The sequence below is a fragment of the Geotrypetes seraphini genome, chromosome 10 (genome assembly GCF_902459505.1).
Source record: "Geotrypetes seraphini chromosome 10, aGeoSer1.1, whole genome shotgun sequence".
In the NCBI taxonomy this organism is placed as follows: domain Eukaryota; kingdom Metazoa; phylum Chordata; class Amphibia; order Gymnophiona; family Dermophiidae; genus Geotrypetes; species Geotrypetes seraphini.
Genome location: NC_047093.1, coordinates 47762026 through 47789499, shown reverse-complemented (window position 1 = coordinate 47789499; position 27474 = coordinate 47762026). Strand labels below are relative to the sequence as shown.

The following is a 27474-nucleotide window of genomic DNA, read 5'->3' as shown; positions in this document are numbered from 1 at the left end:
GGGCTCCTTTTACTAAGGTGTGCTAGTGTTTTTAGCGCAAACAGGAAATTACCGCGCATGCTACGCTTCTAGAACTAATGCTAGCTCAATGCTGGCGTAAAGGTCTAGCGCATGTGGCAATGTAGCGTGCACTATTCCACGTGTTAAAGCCCTAACGCGGCTTAGTAAAAGGAGCCCTTAAATGACCATGGGTTACCGCATAAATCCTCCCTTCTGTTTCTTCTGATATTAGGTTATTTACCTCCCCTTTTACAAAACCGTAGTGCGGTTTTTAGTGTTGACTGCAGTGGTAACAGTTATCGTTGCGGCCGGCGCTAAAAACTTCTACATTTTTGTAAAATGCGGGGGTTAATGAAGAGAGATTTATTTTTTTATTATTATTATTGAAATGTTCACAGTTTTCTAGTTTGGTTTATTTTATGCTATTTTCCCTTTCATTTTTGATCATGACAGAGATTTTATGTAGCAACATCTCGACAGCTGAAGCGGCTTGAATCCATCAGCCGATCTCCTGTATATTCACACTTCTCAGAAAGCATCTCTGGAGTCAGCACTATCCGAGCATATGAAAGACAGAACAGCTTTATTCTCATGAATGATGCTAAAGTGGATGAAAATCAGACAAGTTATTTTCCTAGTATTGTGTCCAACAGGTAACAGCAGATTTTTTTGCCTATCTCCTCTGCCTTCTCAGGCTTTCACGCTCACTTGGTCTTCAAGAACTATGAAGTAGATATTTAATCCACAGCAGTCAGTATTTTTATAGATGTTGGCACTGAATATCCAGATCATGAATAGTTGCCTTATTTGGGTGCTGAGGGTATTTAGTTCTGGCATAACTATCCATCCATAGTTAGGACAGCTATTAGCGTGGCCTACATGATTGGATCTATCCAGGAACCAGCACTGAATGACATTAGTGGCTGGATCACTTCCAAATTCACCCTGTCTCTGCCCTCAGACCTCCCCGGCACTAAGCAGGATATGCTGCAACAGTTTGGTTCAGTAAACCTCACAAGCTGCCTTTTCAGCTCCTGGGGAACATTTCTTAAAGGGGCTGGTGCAGGAATAAAGAAGTGGCAACCTCTCACTCTTCTGCAGGCTCCACTGGGCTTACTTTGTCATCCCTGTGGCATAGGATAACCCAAGGTCCGGTTGGGAAATAAAGAAATGGAAACCCCTTACTCCCTTTGTAGGCTCCACTGGACTTGCTTGGTCATCCCTGATGGTGTAAGGTAGCCCAGGCAGGAGTGATCCCTACTGTTGCCATGCCATTGCTCAGTTCAAAATGGCGGCTGCAACTTCTAGCAGTAGTCTCAAAATAATTCCAGGTATGAGCAGTCAATATTTTTCCAGAAATATTTATTTATTTATTTGATTTTATAGCCCGTTCTCCCAGAAAGGCCCAGAATGGGTTCCAGGTTAACATATACGATAAGAGTTGGCAGTTTACATACACATAGACATTCTATAAATAGTGTCCTGACTGTAGGCGTCCTACCGCTGTCTAACCAGCCAATTGGGAAGCACGTTTTCTAAAAAAAACCAACCCGAGGCAGACAACCTCATCACAGGCCAGGGCCGATATGGAGGCCTGATAAACTGCCTCAACACAAAGGAAACTCCAGCCAGAACCCTCAACCTCATAAAAATTCCAACAAATACAGACACACTCAAAACAAACTCCATTGCAACAGCTCTAAGAAATGCTAGATCAGTAAATGGCAAAGACCTCGACCCAAAGTTAGTACATCTTTATGCTTTATCCCTTGGCATCTCCAAACTAGACCTAAATACACGTCTCATTAGACGAGAAGGTGCAGATATGGCACTCTGGCATAAAGTCACTCTATGAGAAATAGCGAAAGCCAAAGATGCCAAAACAAATGCAAGATCCTTCACATCACCCTGGTTCACAGAAAGTCTGAGAGGACTAAAAAGGAAAGTTAGGAAAACAGAAAGGACTTGGTGCAGAACACACAACACTGAGGACAAATCTACCTGGAAAAGCCATCTGAAAGAATACAAACTAGCGATACTTGAAACAAAAAAAGCATATTTCATTAACCTAATATCTAAGTTCCCGTGCAGATCAAAGGCCATCTTCTCATTGTCAAAAAACTTTTTCTCTTTCTCAGTGGCGTACCTAGCATATGTGACACCCGGGGCCCATCATTTTTTGACCCTCCCCCCATCTATATGAAAAATATGATTTTTAGTAACAATCCACATATCGCACAACAAGAGTGTACCTAGGAAAAGGCAGCATCTTAAACAATGCAGTGAGCACTAGAACACCAACACATACATTGTAAAACTAAATAAGTCAGATCCTGCACAGTCAATTGATCCTATACAGTCGATGCTATCAGAAAGCACACACACAAACAGATACACCCTCGCCCAATAGGGAATAATCACAAACTAAAAATAGAAATATGTAGACAAAAGTTAAACTGAACTGCCAAGAAACCAGACTCTGCATACAATGCAACACCACAACACCACAAAAACAGTAATACACGTCCTCTAATACTGTGCAAAATATAAAGACAGTAGATGTAAATTTGAAAAAACTGATACATAACAATCACCACTTTACAAATTAACAAATAAAAATAAAACAAATATTGAGAAATAAGAAAATACCATTTTATTGGACTAATCCCCGTAAGCTCGGTCCCCTCCCCACAAACTACCTGATTCCATCCACACAAGCCTTGAATTGTTTTATATTGAACTTATTATATTAAAGTATAAAAAGAAATAATATTCTGTACAATTGTCAATTTATAAATCAGCGTCTTCTCCCCACTCGCTCTTCCCCATTTCCCTTCAGCGTCCTTAGCCCACTCTCTCTCCACTTTCTTTCAGCGCACGCACATAAAAACAAGCAAGTTATTTTATATCATTTTTATTCTATTCATTCATAGAAATTAAAGTCTAAATAATGCCAGTCACATAACAAAACATGATTTTACAAAAATAATTCCCTGCACAGTCAAGCCTGAAAGGATTACTAGATGTCTTTCAGCAGCTCCCCTCCCTCCCTCCCCCTTACCTTCATGGCCAAGTCAATATGATCTACCAACAATAAAATTTTAAAAACACAAAGCACACTGTACGCAGAGAAAATGTTGATTATCATTTATATTCCGTGGGTTTTCAAAGAGGTCAAGGTAGATGACTTTATGCAATGTCACCTCAGTAACAACTATACAAAAATAGACAAATATACCCCCTCCCTTTTTACTAAACCGCGATAGCGTTTTTTAGCGCAGGGAGCTGCGCTGAATGCCCCACGCTGCTCTCAACGCTCATAGGCTCCCTGCGCTAAAAAACACTATTGCAGTTTAGTAAAAGGGGGCCATAGTGCAAAATATAGACAGCATATATAAATTCTCAAAACGGACACATTTTGATCACTAAATTGAAAATAAAATCATTTTTCCTACCTTTGTTTGGTAATTTCATCAGTCTCTGGTTGCACTTTATTCTTCTTACTGGGCATCCAATATTTCTTCCCTTCTTTCAGCCTCCAGTATGCTTCCTCTCCTCCAGACCTCATTCCCTCCCCCAACTTTTTCTTTGTTTCATCCTGCCCCTTCTTTCTTTCTCTCTCCATGCCCCCTTTCTTTCTCTGTCTGTCTTTCTCTCTCTCTCCCCCCATGCCCCATTTTTTTCTTTCTTTCTTTGTTTCACCCTGCCCCTTTTATTTCTTTCTGTCTCCCTGTCCCCCCCTTTCTTTCTTTCTGGCTCCCCCATGCCACCGCCATTGGGAAACATTCTGCTGCCACCACCGCTGGGGAAAGGCTGCCACTGGCCACCGGGAACAGGCCGGCACAGAGTTCGCCCTGCTTCTCTTCCCCGCAGGGCCGACCAACTCTCGCCACCCGACATCAATTCTAATGTCAGAGAGGACGTTCCGGGCCAGCCAGGCAGCAATTTGCTGGCCCAGAATGTCCTCTCCGACGTCAGAATTGACGTCGGGCAGTGAGAGTTGGTCAGCCCGCGGGGAGGAGAAGCAGGGAAGGAGAATTCGGCGCCGGCCTGTTCTTGATGACGGTAGTGGCAGCCTTTCCCTGGTGGCAGCCTATTCCCCAGTGGGTGGCCAGCTTTGCACCCCCTTGGGGCATGCACCTGAGGTGGAAGCCCCCCCTTGGTACGCCATTGCTTCTCCTCTTAAGGATCACTTCATGACCAGCAAACAAACAGTGAATCCCTTCTGACTTTCTTCCATGACAAGATATCAAAAATACGAGACACCCTAGACTTGGAAGCCAAAGCTCTATCAAACAGCCCAAAATCTTCACAATAGGACAACCCAACAAAGAGAGAAACCCTAAATAGCTTTAAACCAGTTTCCATAGATGACCTAAAAAGTTTGATAGATTCCCTACATCCCACAACCTCGGTCCTAGACCCAGGGCAGGATTAATTCGTCGAGGGCCCCTAGGCACACAAGTACACTGGGCCCCCTGCCCCACCCCACCCCCTGCCCCACCACCATGCGCCCAGGCAGAAACAGGAAGCTGCGTCCCTAAAATCAGGCATAATACCACAGAGTTGGAAATCTGCTGTAGTGAGGTCAATCCTAAAAAAAAAAACCCCCACCATGGACCTGGAAAATCCTAGCAGCTATAGACCACTCAAACCTTCCTTTTGTCTCAAATATACTTGAAAAGATAGTACTCACACAGCTAAATGACTTCATAGAAACAAACACCACCCTCTCCAACTTCCAGTTAGGATTTAGAAAACACCACAGCATAGAAAAAGTGCTACTAGATATAGTAGATGACTGCTGGAAAATTCTGGATGAGGGGAAAGACGTATTGTTGGTATTACTAGTGTTAAGTGTTGCCTTTGATACTATCGATCACTCGCTTCTTCTATCCAGAGTACATTCCATCAGAATCCATGATATTGCACTAGCCTGGCTCTCCTTCTTCCTTAATTAAAGATCGCAGAGAGTATTATTAGGACACTTCCTACCAGAACCCAAACCACTCTGCTACGGAGTGCCCCAAGGTGCATTGTTATCTCCACTCTTCTTCAACCTTTTTGTCAAACCAGTACTTGAAATCGCAATTTACTCATTCACGGACGATATACAGCTCTACCTTCTCCTAGGCCAACACCGAGACGCACAAATCAAAAAGGTCCATAGCTGCCTAACCGAAATAAAGAACTGGATGACCGCAAATAAAGTACAACTTAATGCCTCAAAGACCAAACTTCTCTGGATACACAAAGACACCTACACATATCCCCGCCCATCCTTCTCCTGGGGAAATTACACCCTTACAGCCAAAGATAACGTCTGCAGCCTAGGAGTGATCCTGGACTCAAATCTATCACTCTCAGATCACGTATCCAACTTAGTGTCTTCTTCCTTCTACTACCTCTGTCAACTGAAGTGCATCCGTGCTTACTTTTCAGAAACTGATTTTGCCCAACTACTGCAACCCCCTACTAGTGGTTTTACCTGCAAAAACTCTTTCCTGCCTCCAAAGTGTGCAAAATGCAGCCATGTGACTCCTGAAAAACCTGAGCTTCTAAGACCATGTCACACCAGCACTAACATCCATGCATTGGTTACCTATCCAAAAACACTGTGCCTTTAAAGCCTTGGTCTTAGCCTTCAAGACAGGATGATACCGAACTACATGCCATCAAAACTACAAATTTACGTCCCGAACAGATTACTGAGATCTCAAACAGAGAGACAGCTCACATTACCACCTGGCCACTCACTCATAACTGAAACAGCCCGCAAATGCTCTTATTCACAGTTTATACTCAGATTTTGGCACATCATCCCCACATCCATTAGAATGCTAGACAGTCTATGGAACTTTAGGAAGGCCGTAAAAACCTTCCTCTTCACTAATCCAGCTCCTTAATGACTGACGCTACTCATGGGAACTTAACTGCTGATCACCAATCATGAACTCTCTTACAACACTAAAGCTTAGTACCTTTATGTTCTGTTCTGTTAGTACAGTGAATGCTGCTCTAAACTATGCTATGTCATGTAATATCTTCTAGGAGTGCTGCAAATTCTTCTAAGCTATGTCTGCCAAATACGTCTTTTACTTAATTGTATCCTAACTATACTATGAATGTACTTTTGTAACCCGTTCTGGGCTCCTTTCGGAGGACGGGCTAAATAAATGAATAAATGGATGCTTAAGCTCGCCCAAGGTTGGCCATGGGTGTGGTTTTGCCCAGAAGTGGCCTTAAGTGAGCTGAAGCGGTCCTAGGCAACTCCCTAGGGCTGCGATAGGCGACTGAAACATAGGCCAGCAAAATGCTAGCCTACATTTCAAATAGATGCGGCCACTAAACCAATCGCGGCAAGAAATCCCTGAACCCCACCGCAAGTCGGCCAGCAGGAGGGTTGCCCATTCCCTCCTGCTACAAACCCCAAAACAACCCTTGGCAAGAGGACATGTCTGGGCTTTCCCATCTGGTAACCATACGCCAACCTTTTTTCATGTGAGGGCCACCAAAACTTATCAAGCTTACACATAAGTACTAATTTTGTAAACCACCTTGACCTGCTTGTTCAGACTGGGGATTAAACATTAAAAATTACAGTAATACTATTATTGATTCTACAATACTTCAAGGATATGTTTTAAAAACTCGCTTTGTTTTTGACTGTCAATAGTAGCAAATTCCATAAATGAGACACCTGAGGCACACACTTAAGAGACTGCCGTTATTATATCAAGCAGGCAAGGTTGCTTGAGGGCTACAATGGAGAACTCTAGCAGCTGCATGCAGCCCTGAGGCCGAGAATTGTTCAAAATAACACTATTTGAAGACATTGCCCCTGAGAAAAAGGAATGGGAACAGAACAGAGATATCATTATCGCAACCTTTAGAATTACAGGGTTCTAAGTGACAAATTTCAGTATTTTTAACTCCGATGACTTCCGGGTTCTATCTGACAAGGTGGTTTACAGAATTAGTAGTTATGGTTCTTGGTCTTGACCCAACATGGTTTTTCTCATGTTCCATGCAAAATTGTTTTCAAATATACCAGAAAATGTGTGCATGCCAATGAGCAGATATAATGTGCTCATGCACATACTTTCTCCTAGAATGTAATTTGCACTCTGTTCCACAAGTTAAGCAGGGAACAGAAGACATGAAGCAGACTATATGAAAAAAAGGTGTTTTTTAAATTAATGCTCCCAGGAGACAGTGCCCGATTGGACTGCATTTTGCCAACAAGGCTGCGTCAGGGGCATACAACCAACTGCTGACACACAACTGCTTCCACCAGGGCTGAAAAAAAGATCCTGAGCTTGGGCATTGTCTCCTGGGAGCATTAATATAAAAACCACTTTTCTTCATATGGGCCTGCATCTTGTCTTCTGTTCCACGTTGGATCTAGTAGACCAGCTGCTTTGTTGTTTCCTTGCCACAATTTAAGCAGGCTGATATAAGATTGGCTTCTTTCTGTTAAGATTACACTCACATTTTGTGGACCAACGATTGAATCCTTGTTGTGAGACTCTGATGCAAGACATTTTAATTACTGCATTATAAAGTGCACAACATAAGGTAAATATAATTTACCTTTGACACTGAGTATGCAGTTTTAGGGCTGTGTCCAAGGAGCCTATAATTAATTGTATTACTGTTATTGGTGATTCAGCCATTAGGAATTTTCATAACCTGGTGGCTGGCAGCCATGAAAACTGCTTGATAATATGCCTGACTTGTGCAAATGTAGCAGAGCTCGCACATTTCTTGATTGGATTTTAGAGAGTACAAGGGAGGAGCTGGTTGTCATGATCAAGGAGAATCAAACATACATAGGAAAGTGACATAGGAAGGTGCAGATGGGAAATGTACAACAGGGATGTGAAACTCATTTCAGGAAGGGCTTTATTATAAAAACATATACCTAAGTGGTAGAGCGCCCTCCAGTGTCACTGCCAACTGGGATATAGTTGCATGAAAAGGCATATATTTTATTATAGTAAACTAGCTGATCACCCGGTGTTGCCCGGTTTGACCTCATCGATATGTACTACGGTATCGATAGACTTGCATTCAGTGATTACGCCTGGTAAAATGGGAAATTTTGATTGTTTATTACGTGAACATCATTTTTAGCAGCAAGAATGGCCCTCTCTCGCAACCAGTTAAAATTGTGAACTTCGGCATCGGGAGTGTCACTATTCATCTCAGCGACCCCGAAAACTGCGTATTAAAGCAGCTTCTGATTGGTGTAGCCCGACTTTAGTACAGGAAGAGGCGGTCGGAGCATACACAAGTGATTTCCTTCACTCGCTGGCACTCCAGCTGCTCTCTCCTGCCTTCCCAGGTGAAAAACCTTATTCGCGATTTTTTTATATTCACGAGGGTTCCTGGAATGGAACCCCGTGAATATCGGGGTAGTATTCTATAGCCTAATTAGTTATATATGCTACAGACAATACCCATCGCAGCTGCAAGATAGTAGACAGCAGGATCACTACTGCAATTTCTGTGGAAAGAAGTATGACTAGAATAAATATTTACAATGCTGCTGGTGTGTTGGTTCCTAATATTGATTTACATAGTAAGGCTTTCCAGATTTGCTCAGAGGGATGACAGCTTACATTACATTACATTAGGGATTTCTATTCCGCCATTACCTTGCAGTTCAAGGCGGATTAGAAAAGAATTATCCAAGATGTATTACAACAAGAACTTACAAAAAAAAAAAATTGGTCATTTTCAAAAGGAGTAAGAAATGGGTAAGGTTATTTGTTTGGGGTAGTTGGCTTTAGTGAGAGGTGGAGTTTGAGACTTGCGGTATTATTTCTTTTTTCAGAGTTTTCTTGAAGAGTATGGTCTTTATTTCTTTTCTAAAAGTCTTGTAGTCGAGGGATGCCATCAGTAGATTGGCAATTTGGTTGTCTAGTTTGGCTGCTTGAGTGGCCAGGAAGCCATCATATAGTTTTTTCCGTTTGACCTCTTTAATTGGGGGGTATGAGAATGGGGTGTGAGTTTTCCTATGTCTGGTTGCAGTATTGTGGATGAGGCGGTTATTCAGGTAGTTTGGACTGTCTCCGTATAAAGTCTTAAATAGTAGGCAGTAGAATTTAAATTGTATTCTTGCTGGGATCGGAAGCCAGTGCGATTGGAGATATGCTTCTGTAATGTGATCATGTTTCTTTAATGAGTAGATGAGTCTTAGTGCTGTGTTTTGGATAGTTTGTAGTTGTTTTGTTATGGTTGTAGGACATGGGAGGTAGAGGATATTACAGTAGGCCTAGTATTAAGGACTGAACTATGAGCTGGGAATTGAGTTTTCTCGAAGAATTTCCAAACTTGTCTTAAGTTTCTCATGACTAAGAATGACTTACACCCCATTACGTATTTGAATAAGAGTTAGTTAAGCCTTTGATGCTAAGTTACAGAATACATGCAAAGTATGTCCATCTGAGCGAGGAAGAGTAGAGGAATGTTTCGATAAAACCTTTTAAGCCAGTTTGGAGGTGGCTCTGTAAATGTAAAATCTTTAATGGCAGAATAATGTGCTAGCTACGTCTTTTAGGGAACGATGAATTTCGAGGGGGAATCATGAATGCACAACTGGTTATCTGGTGAGATAAAGAAGTGAAACAGGTTAGACAAGTAGTGGGTGCCAAGAGGAGCTGCTGTCATTTCAACAGTTGAAAGACAACTATAACCTATTACCTTACTGATTTGTTATTTTATGTGTTTACTTTCCTTTTAAATGTTGGCATTCTTTTCCTTCTCTACAATAGTCCATAAACTGCCTCGATGTCACTGTATGAAAGCAATATAGTCAAACTACAATAAACCTTAGCCTAGAAAAAGATTGCTGCATTTATGTGGCAACATTCAGAAAATCTAAAGGCAGTGGAAGAACTTTTAGCCTTGCAGAATGAAGATGGGTACAAAATCTCCCTTTATCATAAAATATAATTAGTGAATCCCCCCCAAGATGGTGCATTATGGGCAGAGCAATGGCAGGAAGATTTGGGCACCTCTACTCTATAAGATTTATTCCTATAGTTATCCTAGGGAGCGCTATTTTTATTTTCATTTGCATCTTTGCTTTCCTTACTATTTTATCAGCTTCCCTTAAATTTTGTAGATATTGTCTTCTTCTTTCTTTAATATCTTATAGTTTATAAAAGTTACTATAATCTGTTTTTCCTTACCTCTCAGCAACGTATTTCAGGAACCATATATGACTTTTTCCTCTTGCTTCTATTGACTTACCTAAGAAAGGTTCATTGCCGTTAAAATATCGGTTTTGCCCATTGCTTTTCTACTATTCAGCTAACAATTCCGTGAGGAATTCCCCAATCTTGACAGCTGAAGTCCCCTTACTTTTATTTATTAATTCAATTTTCTATACTGTTCTCCCAGGGGAGCTCAGAAAACTTTATATGAGTTTATTCAGGTTCTCAAGCATTTTTCCCTGTCTGTCCCAGCGGGCTCACAATCTACCTAATGTACCTGGGGCAATGGGGTTTGAACCCACAACCCCAGGGTGCTAAGGCTGTAGCTTTAACCACTGCGCCACACACTCCCCCATCTCTATATTTGTTCTAATATTGAGCCATACCTTTTGATGGGTAATCACTGGATGCCAGATGTCACTCGCCATAATATCAGAAACACTCTCCCCATTCATAAGCATCAGGTCCAGGGTGTCTTTCTCCCTCATAGTTTCCATCACCAGTTCCTGAAATAATTATCTCTGCAGAGATGACAAGATCTACCAGTAGAGGTTGTAGGCACCATTTTGCATCCAGAGCCAGCATTGGCAGAAATGATTTGGGCTCACTCCTGCCTGCTCCTCCCCATACAAACCACCATGGACCTAAAGGGGACCGACAGATGGATGTGTGAGGTGGGTCTTAGGTGGGGGGAGGGGAAGCTCATGGGATCTGCTCTTGGGAGTGGGAAGGGGGGTATAAGCTCTTATGGGGGGTTCAAGAGGGGTAAGATCTTGGTAGAGGATTTAGGAAATGGGTTGATCTTAGAGAGGGGATTCAGGAGGAGGCAATGATGGGGGAGTTCAGGAAGAATGTCACCTGACAGAAAACTTGATATTCAGCCCACTACCTGGTTCAGCCTGCAGCAATCAGTGTTTAAACAAACAAGGTTTTCAAAATGTTGATACCACTGGCCGAATATTGATTGGATAATTTAAATGCCTAAATAAGATGAATTTTCACCTGGAAACTTAGGGCTGCTTTTACAAAGCCGTGGTAGCAAGTACCTGCACTGCACTGCACAGCAAATGTGACACAGCCCACAGGAATTGAATGAGCTATGTTGCATTTGCTACGTGGGAATTGCTACTGCAGCTTTGTAAAAGGGGCCCTTAGTTTCCTAAGTTTGGTTGAAAATAGGGCACATATTTAGGAGCCTAGATTTAGGAGCTCAGCATTTTTTTTTTTTTAAACTGAGCCCTATGAAAATATTTTTCAGACAATGCATAATTGAGCCATGGAATTTGTTGCTGAGGTATGTTGTCAAAATTAATAGAATAGCTGATCTGGACTGGCCACTGTTGGAGACTCGGCAGCATGACACTTACTTGCTGGTGTCTGTTTACATCAGTGGTCTCAAACTCAAACCCTTTGCAGGGCCACATTTTGGATTTGTAGGTACTTGGAGGGCCTCAGAAAAAAATAGTTAATGTCTTATTAAAGAAATGCCAATTTTGCATGAGGTAAAAACTCTTTATAGTTTATAAATCTTTCCTTTTGGCTAAGTCTTAATAATAATATTGTCATTTATAGCTAAAGAGACATGTGATCAAGAAACTGTTTGATTTTACTTTTGTGATTATGATAAACATACCGAGGGCCTCAAAATAGGACCTGGCGGGCTGCAAGTTTGAGACCACTGCTATAGGCTAAGGCTCTTTACACCTGCATTGTGATGTCATAGAACTTTATGGTTATAGAAACATAGTAACATGATGGCCATCCACAGCATCCACTATCTCCTCCTCTCCCTATTGGCTAAGGCTCTTAACATTTGCATCTCCTCTTCCTATAGGCTAAGGCTCTTTACACCTGCATTGTGATGTCATAGAACTTTATGGTTATGGAAACATAGTCACAAAAAAACACCCTTCAGAAACCAGGGCTACATCTCAGAATCTATAGCAAAAAAAAGAAGAAAAGACCTCAGTGTCTAACAGGAACTCTAAGAAGCTTCCCAAATAGACAAGCCAGTCTCAGACAAAGTTTGAAACTGGCAGACACATCCCTGGTCAAAAAACTCCTTCAAGCTCTATTAATATATTCAGAGTCACACATCTCGTTTTATAAACTTTTTAAATTTTTAAATAATTTTTCATGAGTAGTGTCATAAAAGTCACTTATCTGAACAGATAGCTGTTTAAACGTAGTCCTGAGGTTAGAAAGCAGGAACAAAAAATGCTCTGTGGGAAGTCAGTTGAAAGCTAATTCAAGCATGTCCATTGCAACATTTCCACATTCATCCTCATCCAACAGGGCTCCCTGTTTCGCTACAATGCTTCGTCAGGGATTTTGAGCGTCCATTGAGGACGCTCAAAATCCCTGACGAAGCATTGTAGCGAAACAGGGAGCCCTGTTGGATGAGGATGAATGTGGAAGTGTTGCAATGGACATGCTTGAATTAGCTTTCAACTGACTTCCCACGGAGCATTTTTTGTTCCTGCTTTCTAACCTCAGGACTACGTTTAAACAGCTATCTGTTCAGATAAGTGACTTTTATGACACTACTCATGAAAAATTATTTAAAAATTTAAAAAGTTTATACCACAAGATGTGTGACTCTGAATATATTAATAGAGCTTGAAGGAGTTTTTTGACCAGGGATGTGTCTGCCAGTTTCAAACTTTGTCTGAGACTGGCTTGTCTATTTGGGAAGCTTCTTAGAGCTCCTGTTAGACACTGAGGTCTTTTCTTCTTTTTTTTGCTATAGATTCTGAGACGTAGCCCTGGTTTCTGAAGGGTGGTTTTTTGTGAGTTTGAGATTTTTTGGACATCCTTTCTTGTGTATTTGGATTTTTATGGAAACATAGTAACATGATGGCAGATAAAGGTCAAATGGCCTATCCACAGCATCCACTATCTCCTCCTCTCCCTATTGGCTAAGGCTCTTAACATTTGCATCTCCTCTTCCTATAGGCCAGTGGTCTTTAACTCAAACCCTTTGGAGGGCCACATTTTGGATTTGTAGATACTTGGAGGGCCTCAGAAAAAAAATAGTTAATGTTTTATTAAAGTAATGACAATTTTGCATGAGGTAAAAACTCTTTATAGTTTATAAATCTTTCCTTTTGGCTAAGTCTTAATAATAATATTGTCATTTATAGCTAAAGAGACATGATCAAGAAACTTTTATTTTAATTTTGTGATTATGATAAACATGCCAAGAGCCTCAAAATAGTACCTGGCGGGCCGCGAGTTTGAGGCCACTGTACTAAAGCAACCTTTTCTAGTGTACATTATGGATTTTCTGTATTTTAGCAACATCTATTAAGACAGCGTTTCTCAAGCTGGTTTTGGAATGCCCCTTAGCCTGTCTGGTTCATTGTTGATATCTTGGATACCAGACCGACTAGGGCAGGGGTTGGCAACTCCAGTCCTCGAGGGCCGTATTCCAGTCGGGTTTTCAGGATTTCCCCAATGAATATGCATTGAAAGCAGTGCATACAAATAGATCTCATGCATATTCATTGGGGAAAACCCGACTGGATTTCGGCCCTCGAGGACCAGAGTTGCCCACACCTGGACTAGGGGGCTACTCTAGAATCAACTTAAGAAACCCTGGATAAGGACTACTACTGCTACTACTATTTATCATTTCTATAGCACTGAAAGGTATACTGAGCACTGTACAATCAACATGTAATAGATGGTCCCTTCTCAGAAGAGTTTACAATCTAATTTGGACAGACAGAACAAATGGGACTCTCCTTACTGACCTCATTACTTAATACAGTGGTGCCTCACACAACGAACTTAATTCGTTCCAGGAGCAAGTTTGTTATGCGAAAAGTTCGTTATGTGAAACGCGTTTTCCCATAACAATACATGTTAAAAAAAATAATTCGTTCTGCAGCATAAAATATGCTAAGATGACATAAAAAAAGATAAATTTGTCAAAATGGTGAAACTGGTGGTCTTGCTGAGGCCAAACTCTTTGACGAGGTCACACTGTTTTACCCCACATTCACTCCTTCTAATTATTTCCCATTTCATTTCAACAGAAATCACCTTCCTGCTTTTTTTAGAAGCCATGATATATAAAAAATATTGAGTTTATCTTAAAAGGACGACTGTATACAGTGAGAGAGGGCAGTTAAGCGCAGTGACTAACGACTGCCTGCAGTGCCTGCGCGGAAGGATGCAATACATCGGCAGCTCGGGCGACTTCGTTGTGTGAAACGAAGTTCGTTGTGTGAAACGAAGTTCGTTGTGTGAAACGAAGTTCGTTGTGTGAAGTTCGTTGTGTGAAACGAAGTTCGTTGTGTGAATCAAGACATGAAGTTCGTTGTGTGCAGCGTTCGTTGTGCGAGGCGTTCGTTATGCGAGGCACCACTGTATAACAAAGTAGCTAATGTAAGCCAGTGGTTCCAAACCCTGTCCTGAAGGACCCCCAGGCCAGTCGGGTTTTCAGGATAGCCCTAATGAATATGCATGGAGCAGATTTGCATGCCTGTCACCTCCATTATATGCAGATCGCTCCCATGCATATTCATTAGGGCTATCCTGAAAACCCAACTGTCCTGGGGGTCCTCCAGGACAGGGTTGGGAACCACTAATGTAAGCACTTCTCCTGTGCCTTGTAACTCCTGACAGCAGCACAAATTTACCTAGGAAAATTTGCAAAAAAAATTATGACCCCTCTTATGTTCTTTCTTCATCTGCATTTCGCTGTGCTAATAGTCATTGAATTATATGCTGTAGAGCAGGGATCCCAAAGTCCTTCCTTGAGGGCCGCAATCCAGTCGGGTTTTCAGGATTTCCCCAATGAATATGCATTGAAAGCAGTGCATGCACATAGATCTCATGCAAATTCATTGGGGAAATCTTGAAAACCCGACGATTGCGGCCCTCAAGGAGGGATTTTGAGACCCCTGCTGTAGAGTGTAGAGAACTATCTTCTACTGCAGAGTCTTACAGAAAATACTCATTGTATCCTTTTGTATGTTTTGTGTAATAGGTGGCTGGGTGTTCGAGTTGAATTTGTTGGTAGTTGCGTAGTGCTTTTTGCTGCCCTTTTTGCTGTGATTGGAAAGAATAACCTGAGCCCAGGCCTGGTGGGACTTTCGGTGTCTTATGCACTGCAGGTATGTCCAGCCCCTACCTGGTTTGGATCTGTATTTTTCTTACATGTTGCTTTAATTCTCAATTTGGTTTGTGTATCTGAAACCTACTGTTGATTGTGCTAGTAACACTAGAGGTTTCTATTCATTCATGCATATACTGTTAGTGATTCTCTTATTTCCCCACAGGTAACGATGTCTTTGAACTGGATGGTAAGGATGACCTCTGACCTTGAAACAAACATTGTAGCTGTTGAGAGAGTGAAGGAATATTCTGAAACTGAAACTGAGGTGTGTTCTTATAGGTCAGAAATCATTGCTACAGAGACCAACCCCGCGCTACGCAGTGCCCTGTAGAGCAGTTGCTTCTACAAACTTTGTCTCATCCGCTCCTTAACTTCTATCCTTGAAATCGCTACTATCACAACTCTGATTCACTCATTGGTCATTTCTCATCTAGATTATTGCAACTCCCTATATCACGGGATCACCCAAAAGGAATCACGTCGTCTGCAGCTTATTCAAAACACGGCAATCAAACTCATATCTAATGGCAGGAAAATATGACCATATCACTCCACTTCTGCGAGAAGCACACTGGTTGCCCATTTCACATTGCATCACATATAAAATTCTACTGCTGGCCTTTAAAATCAAAGTTACACATTCACCAGCTTTTCTTGATAAACTTATCATCCCTTACACTTCTCCACGGACCCTCAGATCAGCTGACCAGAACTTATTAACTGTCCCCCCAATCAAGGAATTTTATTGCCCTAGAAACACTAATTTCTCGTTACAGCTCCAACCCTATGGAATGCCATGCCATCTCAACTTCGCCAAGAAAATTCACTTGATAAATTCAAAACTAAACTAAAAACTTTCTTATTCCAAGAAGCATACCATAACGTTTAACAATACCTTTTTCCAACAGCTCAACTTTTAAGAAGCGATCCCCCTTCCTGGTGTCTTTTACATAGTAACATAGTAGATGACGGCAGATAAAGACCCGAATGGTCCATCCAGTCTGCCCAATCTGATTCAATTTAAATTATTATTATTTTTTTTCTTCTTAGCTATTTCTGGGCGAGAATCCAAAGCTTTTCTTCCCCCTTATTCCTCTCATTTATTTTTATTTTTAATGATGTAATTACAAACTTTCCTTCCCCCTTCCCCTCAAATTTGCGCACATCATCGCATTCATCTATTCAATGTCCAACCTTTTCTTTTTACCCCCATTCTTAAATTTATTTTTATGTTTTTAGCTTTGTAAACTGTCCAGATACACGATGATAGTCGGTATATTAAAATGTAAATAAACTTGGAAAACTTGTTTTGCAAGGGTATCCACAATGAATAATGAAAGAGAGTTGCATGCTAGAGAATGACACGGGGACAAATTTTTCAAGTCCCCACAGGAACTCATTTTCCCATCCCGGAGAGTTCTTTCCCTGTCCTATTCCTGCAAGCTCTGTCCTGATCTGCATAAGCCTTACACATTTTAAAATCACAAGTGTTCGAAGCTTGTGCGGTTGAAGCAGAGTTTACAGGAATGGGACAAGGACAGGAAGAGCGACAAAACTCACGGGGAAATTGAGTTCCTGCAGGGATGGGGAAAAATTTGTTTCCATGTCATTCTCTATTGCATACAGTGGAGGCAGTGTATGCAAATTAACTGCTTCCCTGCAGTGACCAAAACTTCCATCCCTGGGTGTAGAAACCCCATCTTTCTCTCAGGGTACTCCCCCTCATCTACTTTTAAATGTGGTTGTCTCCTCTTGAGCACTGGCAGTGCTTCACCTAGAGCTACCTGCACCAGCTCCGGCATCTTCCCGCTGCCACACTCCTACAGAAACAGAACTTTACATCAAAATGTGGCAGAGCGGGGCATGGCAGAAGGAAGATGCTGGAGCTGGTTCAGGTAGCATTAGGTGAAACACTGCCAGTGCTTGAGACAGGACAACTGCATTTAAAGGTAAACTGGGGAGAGGGTGGCACTGGGGAGTGGATGCTGGAGCTAAAGCTGGCACAGGGTGCCAAACCAATAGCTGGCTCAGGGTGTTACAGACCTTCGAGCCAGCACTAACTATTCCAAAGAACTCTCAAAAACAATTTAAAATGTTCTTAATAGGAAAAAGGTACGAGTATTTGTAAGTGATTTACTCAAAAAGAAATAAAGGTTCAATATTTTAATAGATGAAGGATGGTATTTTTATCAAGGGGGAAAGCATACATAATTCTTTCCAACCGCTCATGCACATATGAATCTGTTTATGTATCTCTGACTTGGAGGGGAGAGAGGTGGGAAAATTTGAAGAGCCAATCTTTTTCCATACATGGGAAATTTAATTATTAATTCTGGTTACAGATCACACCGTTCATAGTTGGTGTTGCATGCAGAACATGCAATTAATTCATAGAGGGTGAGAGGGTGGATAATATCTCTGTTTTTCATGTGGGAAGAGGGAAGGGTGGTATTGTTACTAATTAAAGATCTCAACACTCATGAACGCCTGTTGTATCTTTGTGGGGGGTTTTATAGGCTCCCTGGATAGTTGAAGACAAAAGACCTCCGCAGGAGTGGCCAGGCCATGGGAAGGTGGACTTTCTGAATTACTCTGTCAGGTACAGGCCAGGCCTGGATCTAGTGCTGAGGGACCTTACTGTCAACGTGAACGGTGGAGAAAAGGTACAAAAAAATTTACTCATCAAATTTGGTGTTTTAAGAATTCTAACAATCCTGAAAGCATGCACGGCGTGATTGATCTGTAGGATATGAGGGAAGGAGAAAACGTCTTAATGTTGAAATTAACAAGTTAAATACTGTTAGCAATACTTTTGGTTTTAACATATATGTATTGTCCTATGACCGCATCACATTTAACTGCCTACATGTGGTTGGCATGATGGCAAATTGTCAACCAGTGTTTAAGCATGAACGACTATAACCTGCACAGGGTTGTGGATATCTGCTCTGGCCGCCTTCTTGGGCAGACTGAATGGACCATGCGGGTTAGTATGCTGTCATTTACAGAGTGTTGCACATTTTACTGAAATTTTTCTAAATCCACCTTCGAGTTAAAACAGCTCTGATCTCAGTTATTTGGGCTGAGGAAAATTGAATAAGGCAGAATATAAATACCATACTACCCTTTAAGAAGAGATCTATTTATTTGTAGTATTTATATACCACTTATAGCCTAAGGGGCTCATAATTTTAAAAAAAAAACACACGTTCAAAAAAGTGGCCTATATCGGTACTTGGATGATCAAAAAGACTAGTGGTTTTTATGTGGTTTGCCAAGTTTTAATATTATTTTAATATTAATAAAGTCCATCTCAGGAACATCATTTCTCCCCCTTTTTTTTTTGTTTGTTTCTTCTTAGACCAAGTCAAAACAGGTATAATAGAGAATGACACGGTGGCTGTTACCCACGGCTAGCCATGGGTAACCCGCCAAAACGATAGGGGGGGGAGTGCTCACTGCGGGCATGGGGACAAGGCCATCCACCGCCCTTCCTACCTACCGGCCGAATCTATCTCCCTCCCTCCCCTTCACGACGCGTTAGTTTCCAAAGTTACTTGCTCAAGCCGGTCGAGCCTGCCTGCAATCGCGTGTGTCTGTGGGTGGAAGCTTCTCCTGTAACACAATATCCGGTTGCGTCAAAGGACAAGCTTCTGCCTACAGACAAACGCAACTGCAGGCAGGCTCGGCAGGCTTGAGCAAGTTACTCTGGAAAGTAACTTAAAACACGCCGCGAAGGTAAGGGGGAGGGAGGTTGATTCTCGGGCCGCACGAGGAGTGCTGAAGGGCCGTGAGGTGGCGAGAGGGAAGGGTGGTGGTGGAAAAGAAAGGAACAGATGCTGAAGAGGGGTGGAGAGGAACAAACGCTGAAAGGAAATGGGGAGAAGATGCTGAAGAGAAATGGGGAAGACAGAGTGGGGAGATGATGCTGAATGAAAATGGGGAACATAGAGTGGGGAGAAGATGCTGAAGGGAAATGTGGAAGACAGAGTGGGGAGAAGACTCTGAAGGGAAATGGTGAACAGAGAGTGAGGAAAAGACACTGGAAGGGAAGAAGACAGAGATTCCAGACTATGGGGGGAGCGGAGGGAAGAAGATGGGTGCCAGACCAATTGGGGGGAGGGGTGAAGGGAGAGGCACAGTTACAGAGCAAATGGAAGATGCAGAGAGAAGGCAGACAGTGGATGGAAGGAATTGAATGAGATGAGGAAAGCAGAAACCAGAAAACATAAATTTCTATTTATTTATTTTATTTTTTGCTTTAGGATAAAGTAGTATATTAGTTGTGTTGATAAAAATTTATAAACAAAGCCCTGCCAGCTGAACATCTCTTTCTCTAGTTCAGCAGCCAGAATTTTGGTTTAAAAGGAAGGAATAAGCTAAATATTGCAGTACTGAGGCTTGTATGGATGCTGCGGGGATAGTAGTTGCGGGGACGGGCGGGAACAGGGATGATGGTCGCGGGGACAGGGTGGCGATGGGGACAAATTTTTTCCCTGTGTCATTCTCTAAGGTATAAGTTCCAAATAGGGGTCGCTGAGCTGATCGCGGCTACTGAGATCAGCTCAGCAGCCCACCCCCCACTGCAATGATCATGGCAGGAGAGATGCCTAATCTCTCCTGCCGCAATCATGATCCCCTCCCCCCAACAAGATCCCAAACCCTCCTGCCAAAGACATCTCCCGTGAACCCCCCGAACGCCTGGCCCCTCCTTTGCCTACAAGGTCTGGGTTTGGGCATTTGGGACTTGCGCGATATTTTGGTCGGGAATGTGGTATAGGGATAGACATAGCAATCTGGGCAAGTAGATTGCTGAATGTGCAGGTAGGCCATTCTAAGCCCCCCCTAAAAAAAACAAACAACAAACCCTCAATTTGGATGTTTTTTTGAGAATGGACATTTACCTGCTGCCAACTCCAGCATCTACTGACTAAGGCCAAAAAGGGACTTAAGACTTTTTTTGATTATGCCCCTCCAAGTGGTTTACATTCAGGTACTCAAGCATTTTCCCTCTCTGTCCTGGCAGGCTTACACTCTATCTAACATACCTGGGACAATGGGGGATTAAGTGACTTGCCCAGGGTCACAAGGAGCAGCATGGGATTTGAACCCACAACGTCAGGTTGCTGACGCTGTAGCTCTAACTACTGTGCTACACACTCCCCATAGTCATGGATAGTTATGGCAATAGCTCAATAGCTATTGGAGCCACTTTGGATATCCTGATATTGTCACACCTCAGACAGCATTAATGAACAGCAGAGAACCTCAGTGCAAGCTGCTGGGATCTGTTACAGTGAGAGCTATGCAAAGAATAAGAGTTTTTGGTTAATTTCCATAAAAGATATGCAACAAATATGCACATAGTAATGGTACATGCACACATGTAGAGAAATATGGATGAAGTATCATTGTATAAACAAGGTTTTACGTACATGTGTACATCAGTCAGAATGCAGAAATGGGATACATAAGTACAGTAGTATGTAGTATGCATTTCATAACATCAATATGTGCATTTGTCATAAAATGTGGGATTAGGATTTTTTTTTTCAACATGTTTCCAATTTGCAATAAATGGAAAAATGTGATGGATTTTTAGTTGAATCAAATAGACATTTTATTCCCATTATAAATTTACAAGGCAAAGGGAACAGTAAATATTCTTGTAGACAGAGCAGGGCTGCATGGGGAGCAACAATGAAGAAGCAGAAGTCACTTGACCAATCATGTTGAAATGTTTTGACAAGCAGCCTAGCAAGCCTACCTTAGCTTTGCTTCATTGAAATCCTCATGGCTGATGATGTCATCCAGAAACAGAAAGACCATAAGCATTCACCAATATTTTGCAATCAGTTCTGTGCTAAATTTCTCCCCAAAAGTTTCTCGGAAGGCAGTTGCTTGCTTCAAACTTTTGTTTTTCTCACCAAGTGCCGATTTTTGAAGCCGACTTTCTGATGTCTTGCTAATCCAATGATTTTTGCATTCTCCAGGTTGGAATTGTTGGAAGGACTGGTGCTGGAAAGTCATCTATGACTCTCTGTCTCTTCAGGATCCTGGAGGCTGCAGATGGAATAATTAAAATAGATGGCATAAATATAACCGAGATTGGCCTTCAGGATTTAAGATCAAGACTAACTATTATCCCTCAGGTAAATCTTCCACTTTTTAACACACTTTTACCCTGTAAATAGGCTACTTGAAAATTAGATCCAGACAAATAGAAGAGACAAATGCTTCTGCAAACAAATAGTCCAACAAAGCAGCAGACATAAGACAACAAAACTAAAAGTCATTCCAGGATTAACAAGCAGTCTTATCCAGTCTCCTATCAGGAGCACAAAAACTTACCTCTCCTTATACCCAATTGCAGAGGAGGCCTAACCACCTTTGTTTTCAGTTATGGCGCCCACTTTGTGGAATTCTCTTCCTACTTACCTTCGTGAAGAAAAATCATTCTTCACATTCAGAACTCAATTGAAGGCATTCTATTTTTCTCAAGCGTTCTGCTCATAGTTGTTTCTATTAAACTGGAAAAATAAATTTCTCTCTCTTTTTTCCCTTTTCTCTAATTTCCCTATATAATTTTGGTTATAACTTAACCTTATTGGGTTTTTTCCTTAAGTGTAATGATGTCTGTTTTATGTATTGTTCTTCCCTTCCCCAATTTATATTCATTGTAAACCGTTTAGATTTTAACCTTGGTTTTCTATTTGCGATATATTAAATAAATTGAACTTAAAATTGATCCTTTGACCTCTGTCCATCAAAGATTCCGCAGTAGGCATTCAGGGGCCTCGTAGAATAGGCCACTGTGATCTCTTCCCTTTCTAATGGGCAACTACCAACAGCATAAAAAAAGAGTAGTAGTGAATCCTCTGCTAAAAAGAACAACCTTGACCAGGACAAATTTGAAAGTTACTGGGCAGGATCTAACATCCCATTTCTATGAAAACTTATAGACTAAGCAATCTTCGTTCTCCTTAGTGATTGACTAGAAGAGGGAAACTGGCTAGAATTGTGTCAGTCTGGATTAAGACCTGGTTGTGGAATAGAGACAGGCCTTGTATCCATACTAGATGACCTTCACAAGAACAAAGATGGGGGATTTGCCTCCGTGTTAGTACAAATCCAAGACTTCTAGTAGACCACAATATCGTACTAACATGATTGCCAGAAACAGATTTCAGTGGCACAGTACTTGCCTGGGACAGATCCTATCTATAAGATAGGCAACAGGCCACAGTACTTGCCTGGGACAGATCCTATCTATAAGATAGGCAACAGGCCATACTATTTGGTAGCACCTCATTGCCACCATAGGCACTGACCTGCATGGTACCACAAGGATCAATACTGTCAACTATTTTGTGTAATATCTACCTTAAGCCAATAGTTGAGCTGATTCAGTAGATGATACTCAGTTCTACATCTGTGTGGATGATGTGAAGTTAGTCATGCCTGTTGAACTAGAATTACCTACAGCCCTGAATAAACTGACTACCTGTTTTACAGCAATTCATGAATGGGCTAACTAATGATATCATTGCAAAGTCGAAATTATACCGCTTTTGGTAGGGCCTTGGGGAATTTCTCTGTAGACATCCCTACTGAAGGATTCCAGGGGTATCTAAACTAAACTAAACTTTAGGTTTATATACCGCACCATCTCCATGGTTGTGGAGCTCGGCACGGTTTACAGGAGTTGTAATGAAAAAGGAACTACAAGGTAAGAGCTAGATAAGGGTCAGAGGACATTTACAATCTATATAAAATCAGACTTAAATGTGTGAAATGCCTTAAAAACTGCAACACATGATTTCTTTTAGATAACTTACTTCATTTCTTGATTTTGGAGACATTTTCCCTTTCGATTTTCTTCTCAGGACCCTGTACTATTTTCTGGAACTCTAAGAATGAATTTGGATCCATTTGATAAATATTCAGATGAAGAAATCTGGAAGGCCCTCGAACTTGCTCATTTAAAGAAGTTTGTAAACAATCAACCTTCTAAACTGAACTATGAATGTTCAGAAGGAGGAGAAAATCTCAGGTATGACTTCACCAGCACATCTGTGTTATATTGTAATAGGCACAAGAGTAATTTCAGCAGATGAGTCTGAGCAAATTGTCAGTATTCTAGTAGCCACATCAATCCCCGTTCCCGTGCAGACCTCTAGTGTGCATGTAGAAATGTGGGTTGTGAATTATGTGTTTTTATAGGGTATGTGTATGGAGTTTGTTTGTCTCTGTGACAGGTAAGTGAGGGTTGGATGGATATATAAAATCCCAGGGCATCAAGCAGCAACATGCTCATTCTCCTTTCATCCCCCCTCCCTCTCAACTGCTGTTGGCATGTGGCATACTTTTGCTAGATTGGGTAAGCAGCAGCAGCCACTATGTAGCTGACCTGTATTATTCTTGCTATCAACTCCCCATCAGTAACCTTAGCAGCATGCTGAAAAAAAAAGCCTTATGTGATGGTGATACTGCTAGAAGATGTCACTGGTGCTAGCAGGTTTCATTAGAATATCTGCTGGTAGATTGTCTTCATCTGGCTGGCAGAATCGTATCTCCTCATATATGCTGCTTTAAAGGGGCAGCCCCCCCCCCCCATCTCCTTCCCCTCCCCAATGGAAGAATGACTTTCTATTTTTGGTAAGACAACCAGTTAGACACTCAGGGAAAAATGTTTGCCCATCCCTGCTATGCAGTGTCTTCAGCTGGCCTGGGAATCATACCAGGTCTTTCACATGTGTAGCAATGACATTGAGTTAGCCCACTGGTCAGAAGAAAATTAAGATGCATGGCTAATGGTAGGATTAGGGTAGAAGGTAATTTATAAACAGGGTTAAGGGACAAAAATAAACATATTTAGGGATGGGGTTATTGTTGAGATATCTTACTATTAGGTATACGGTTAAGATGCAAAAGTAAACATTCATAATCATTATTCCTCTATTATTTCTAGTGTTGGGCAAAGACAGCTCGTCTGCCTGTCAAGAGCCCTCTTGCGTAAAACTCGCATTTTGGTACTGGATGAAGCAACTGCAGCTGTGGATTTAGAGACTGATGACCTGATTCAGATGACAATAAGAACACAGTTTGAAGACTGTACAGTCCTGACTATAGCACACAGACTGAATACAATCATGGATTATACTAGGTACCTGAGGAGTCCTGTCTCAGTCCCCAAAATTACATTATGTGCTTTTCGTGCACCTACTTTTTACATGCATATACCCATGCACAATTTTATAAGAGCTGTTATTTGCATGTAAAGTTGTTTATATGAGAGCAGTACTGAATGTTATTTTGCTGCATCTGAAAGCATTAAGGCCTTTTTTGCATCATAATTGCTGCACTGGAATCTATTTTAGACAACTTCGATGCAGGCATTGTGCCAAAACATGGCCATGTCAGGACCTGTGGTCATACCTTCATTTCCGTTTTGTGTCTATCTAGCATGTGCACATTACTGCTACACTAACTGGTTAGCTTATCCATTAAATGGGAGTCCTTAGCGCCTCCTAAATAGGAGGCAGCAAGGCCCTGATTCTCCAAAGTGCATCCCGATTTTAGGCGTCCTATAGCTGTCTAATCAGCCAATCGGGATGCACGTTTTTAAAAAAAAAAATGCTCCCCAGGCAAGCCTGAAGGCACCTCCGGGAGCCTAGGGAGACCCGCAAGATGCCTAAGCTCGTCTAAGGGCCTTAGGCGGGCCTTAGGCTGAACCTAGGCGGCCCTACGCGTCTCCCTAGTAGAGGAGAAGCTTAAAATGTAGGCCAGCAAAATGCTGGCCTACATTGTAAGTAGACGCGGCCGCTATACTTATCGCGGCAAGGGATCTCTCTGCCGCTATAAGTATAGCGGGCCGCGGCCCCCTGACCAGAAGGGTGCCCAAACCCTCTGCCCGAAGACGCACCCACCCCCCCCGACACTACCGACCGCCCCCCCGACATACCAACCGCCCCCCCCCCCGACATTACCGATCCCCCCCGACAATATCGATAGCTGGCAGGAGGGTGCCCAATCCCTCCTGCCCGAAGACGCACCCCCCCGGCGCTAACCCCCCCCAAACCTCCACTCCACCAAACCTGTTCTTAGATGGGTCTTGCACGTCTTGAGCCGGCAGGCACGCCTTGTCGAAATGAAGCGGGCCCGCCCCTTCCCAGCCCATCCCGCCGAAGCCTAAGGCCTGATTGGCCCAGGCTCTAGAAGCCTGGACCTATCAGGCCTTAGGCATAGCGGGTCCGCCCATCCCCACTTAATCTAAGGCCTGATTGGCCAATCAGACCTTAGACTTAGTGGGGATGGGCGGACCCGCTATGCCTAAGGCCTGATTGGTCCAGGCTTCTAGAGCCTGGGCCAATCAGGCCTTAGGCTTCGGCGGGATGGGCCGGGAAGGGGCGGGCCTGCTTCATTTCGACGAGGCGTGCCTGCCGGCTCAAGACGTGCAAGACCCATCTAAGAACAGGTTTGGTGGAGTGGAGGTTTGAGGGGGGGTTAGCGCCGGGGGGGGGTGCGTCTTCGGGCAGGAGGGATTGGGCACCCTCCTGCCAGCTATCGATATTGTCGGGGGGGGATCGGTAATGTCGGGGGGGGTGGTCGGTAGTGTCGGGGGGGGTGTGCGCCTTCGGGCAGGAGGGATTGGGCACCCTCCTGCCAGCTATCGATATTGTGGAGATCGGTAATGTCGGGGGGGCGGTCGGTAGTGTGTGGGGGGGTGCGTCTTCGGGCAGAGGGTTTGGGTACCCTCCTGGTCAGGGGGCCGCGGCCCGCTATACTTATAGCGGCAGAGAGATCCCTTGCCGCGATAAGTGTAGCGGGCCGTGTCTAATCTAACCCGTTTCTCTAACCCGCTTCTGTAACATGGACGCCGGTTACAGAATCGGGGTTTAGTTTAGGCCGATTCTGAATAGGACGCCTCTCCCGGGCGTCCTATTCAGAATCAGGGCCTAGGTGTCTTGCGGGCCTCGCCTTCAATATAGGTGGCCTGCCTGGGGAGCATTTTTTTAAAAAAACGTGCATCCAGATTGGCTGATTAGACAGCTATAGGACGCCTACAGCTGCCTAAAATCAGGACGCACTTTTAGAGAATCAGGCCCCAAATGTTCCCGTGGTAATTTTTTAAAATAATATTAGCACAGGGTCATTAATGAAACAAAATGGAAAAATCCCTTTCTGACAGTCTCGCTAGAAATGGGCTTAGCGCACTGGAAAGGCCCATGTAAGACACTCTAGTCTAAGCCCATTTCTTAGCATATTTTTAGGAAAACAAAGCCTTTGTTAGTTAGCACTTAATTATTTTCCAGGAAAAAATTACTTCTTGTTGCTTTACATCAGGGGTAGGGAACTCCGGTCCTCGAGAGCTGTATTCCAGTCAGATTTTCAGGATTTCCGCAATGAATATGCATAAGATCTATTTGCATGCACTGCTTTCAATGCATATTCATTGGGGAAATCCTGAAAATCTGACTGGAATGCGACTCTCGAGGACTGGCGTTCCCTACCCCTGCTTTACATTCTGATGACTCACAGTGTTGTGAATCTCATTCCAAATGTCTTTGTTTCTTTTGAGCCTCTACTGCAGGGTAGGGAACTCCGGTCTTCAAGAGCTGTATTCCAGTCGGGTTTTCAGGATTTCCTCAATGAATATGCATGAGATCTATTTGCATGCACTGCTTTCAATGCATATTCATTGGGGAAATCCTGAAAACCCGACTGGAATACAGCTCTCGAGGACCGGAATGTCCTACCCCAGCTCTACTACATCTCTTTTAAAAAAATCATCCTCAGAAATGTCTTTGTTTTCCTGAGATTAGGAATCCATTTTGGATTAAAAATTTTTTAATTGCACAATTAAAGGCAGGTGCATAGCCATTAGTCCAATGAGGCAATACTTCTCTAGTCGGTCCTGGAGTATCCCCTTTCCAGTCAGGTTTTCAGGATATCTACAATGAATACGTATAGAAAATATTTGCATACAATGGAGGCAGTGTACACAAACCAATCTCATACCAATTCATTGTGGATATCCTGAAAACCTGACTGTTAAGGAGGTACTTCAGGACCGACTTGAGAAAGACTGCAATAATGGGGAGGCAGCACAATATGGATTGGGAG

The 27474-nt window shown here is 42.6% G+C and overlaps 1 protein-coding gene across 4 annotated transcripts in view; it reads left to right on the top strand.

Moving 5' to 3' along the window:
• ABCC3 (ATP binding cassette subfamily C member 3) overlaps nt 1–27474 on the top strand; it is a 165837-nt gene that overhangs the window by 132917 nt on the left and 5446 nt on the right. For all 4 annotated transcript variants that reach the window (XR_004540886.1, XM_033961078.1, XM_033961077.1 and 1 more), the window contains 7 exons: nt 454–653; nt 15220–15346; nt 15512–15613; nt 17865–18011; nt 21342–21500; nt 23235–23401; nt 24320–24514. Coding sequence is in view for 3 of the 4 variants with exons in the window: in XM_033961078.1 (XP_033816969.1) it covers nt 454–653; nt 15220–15346; nt 15512–15613; nt 17865–18011; nt 21342–21500; nt 23235–23401; nt 24320–24514 (1097 nt within the window). In the remaining variant the exon portion in view is untranslated. The remainder of the gene's footprint in view (nt 1–453; nt 654–15219; nt 15347–15511; nt 15614–17864; nt 18012–21341; nt 21501–23234; nt 23402–24319; nt 24515–27474) is intronic.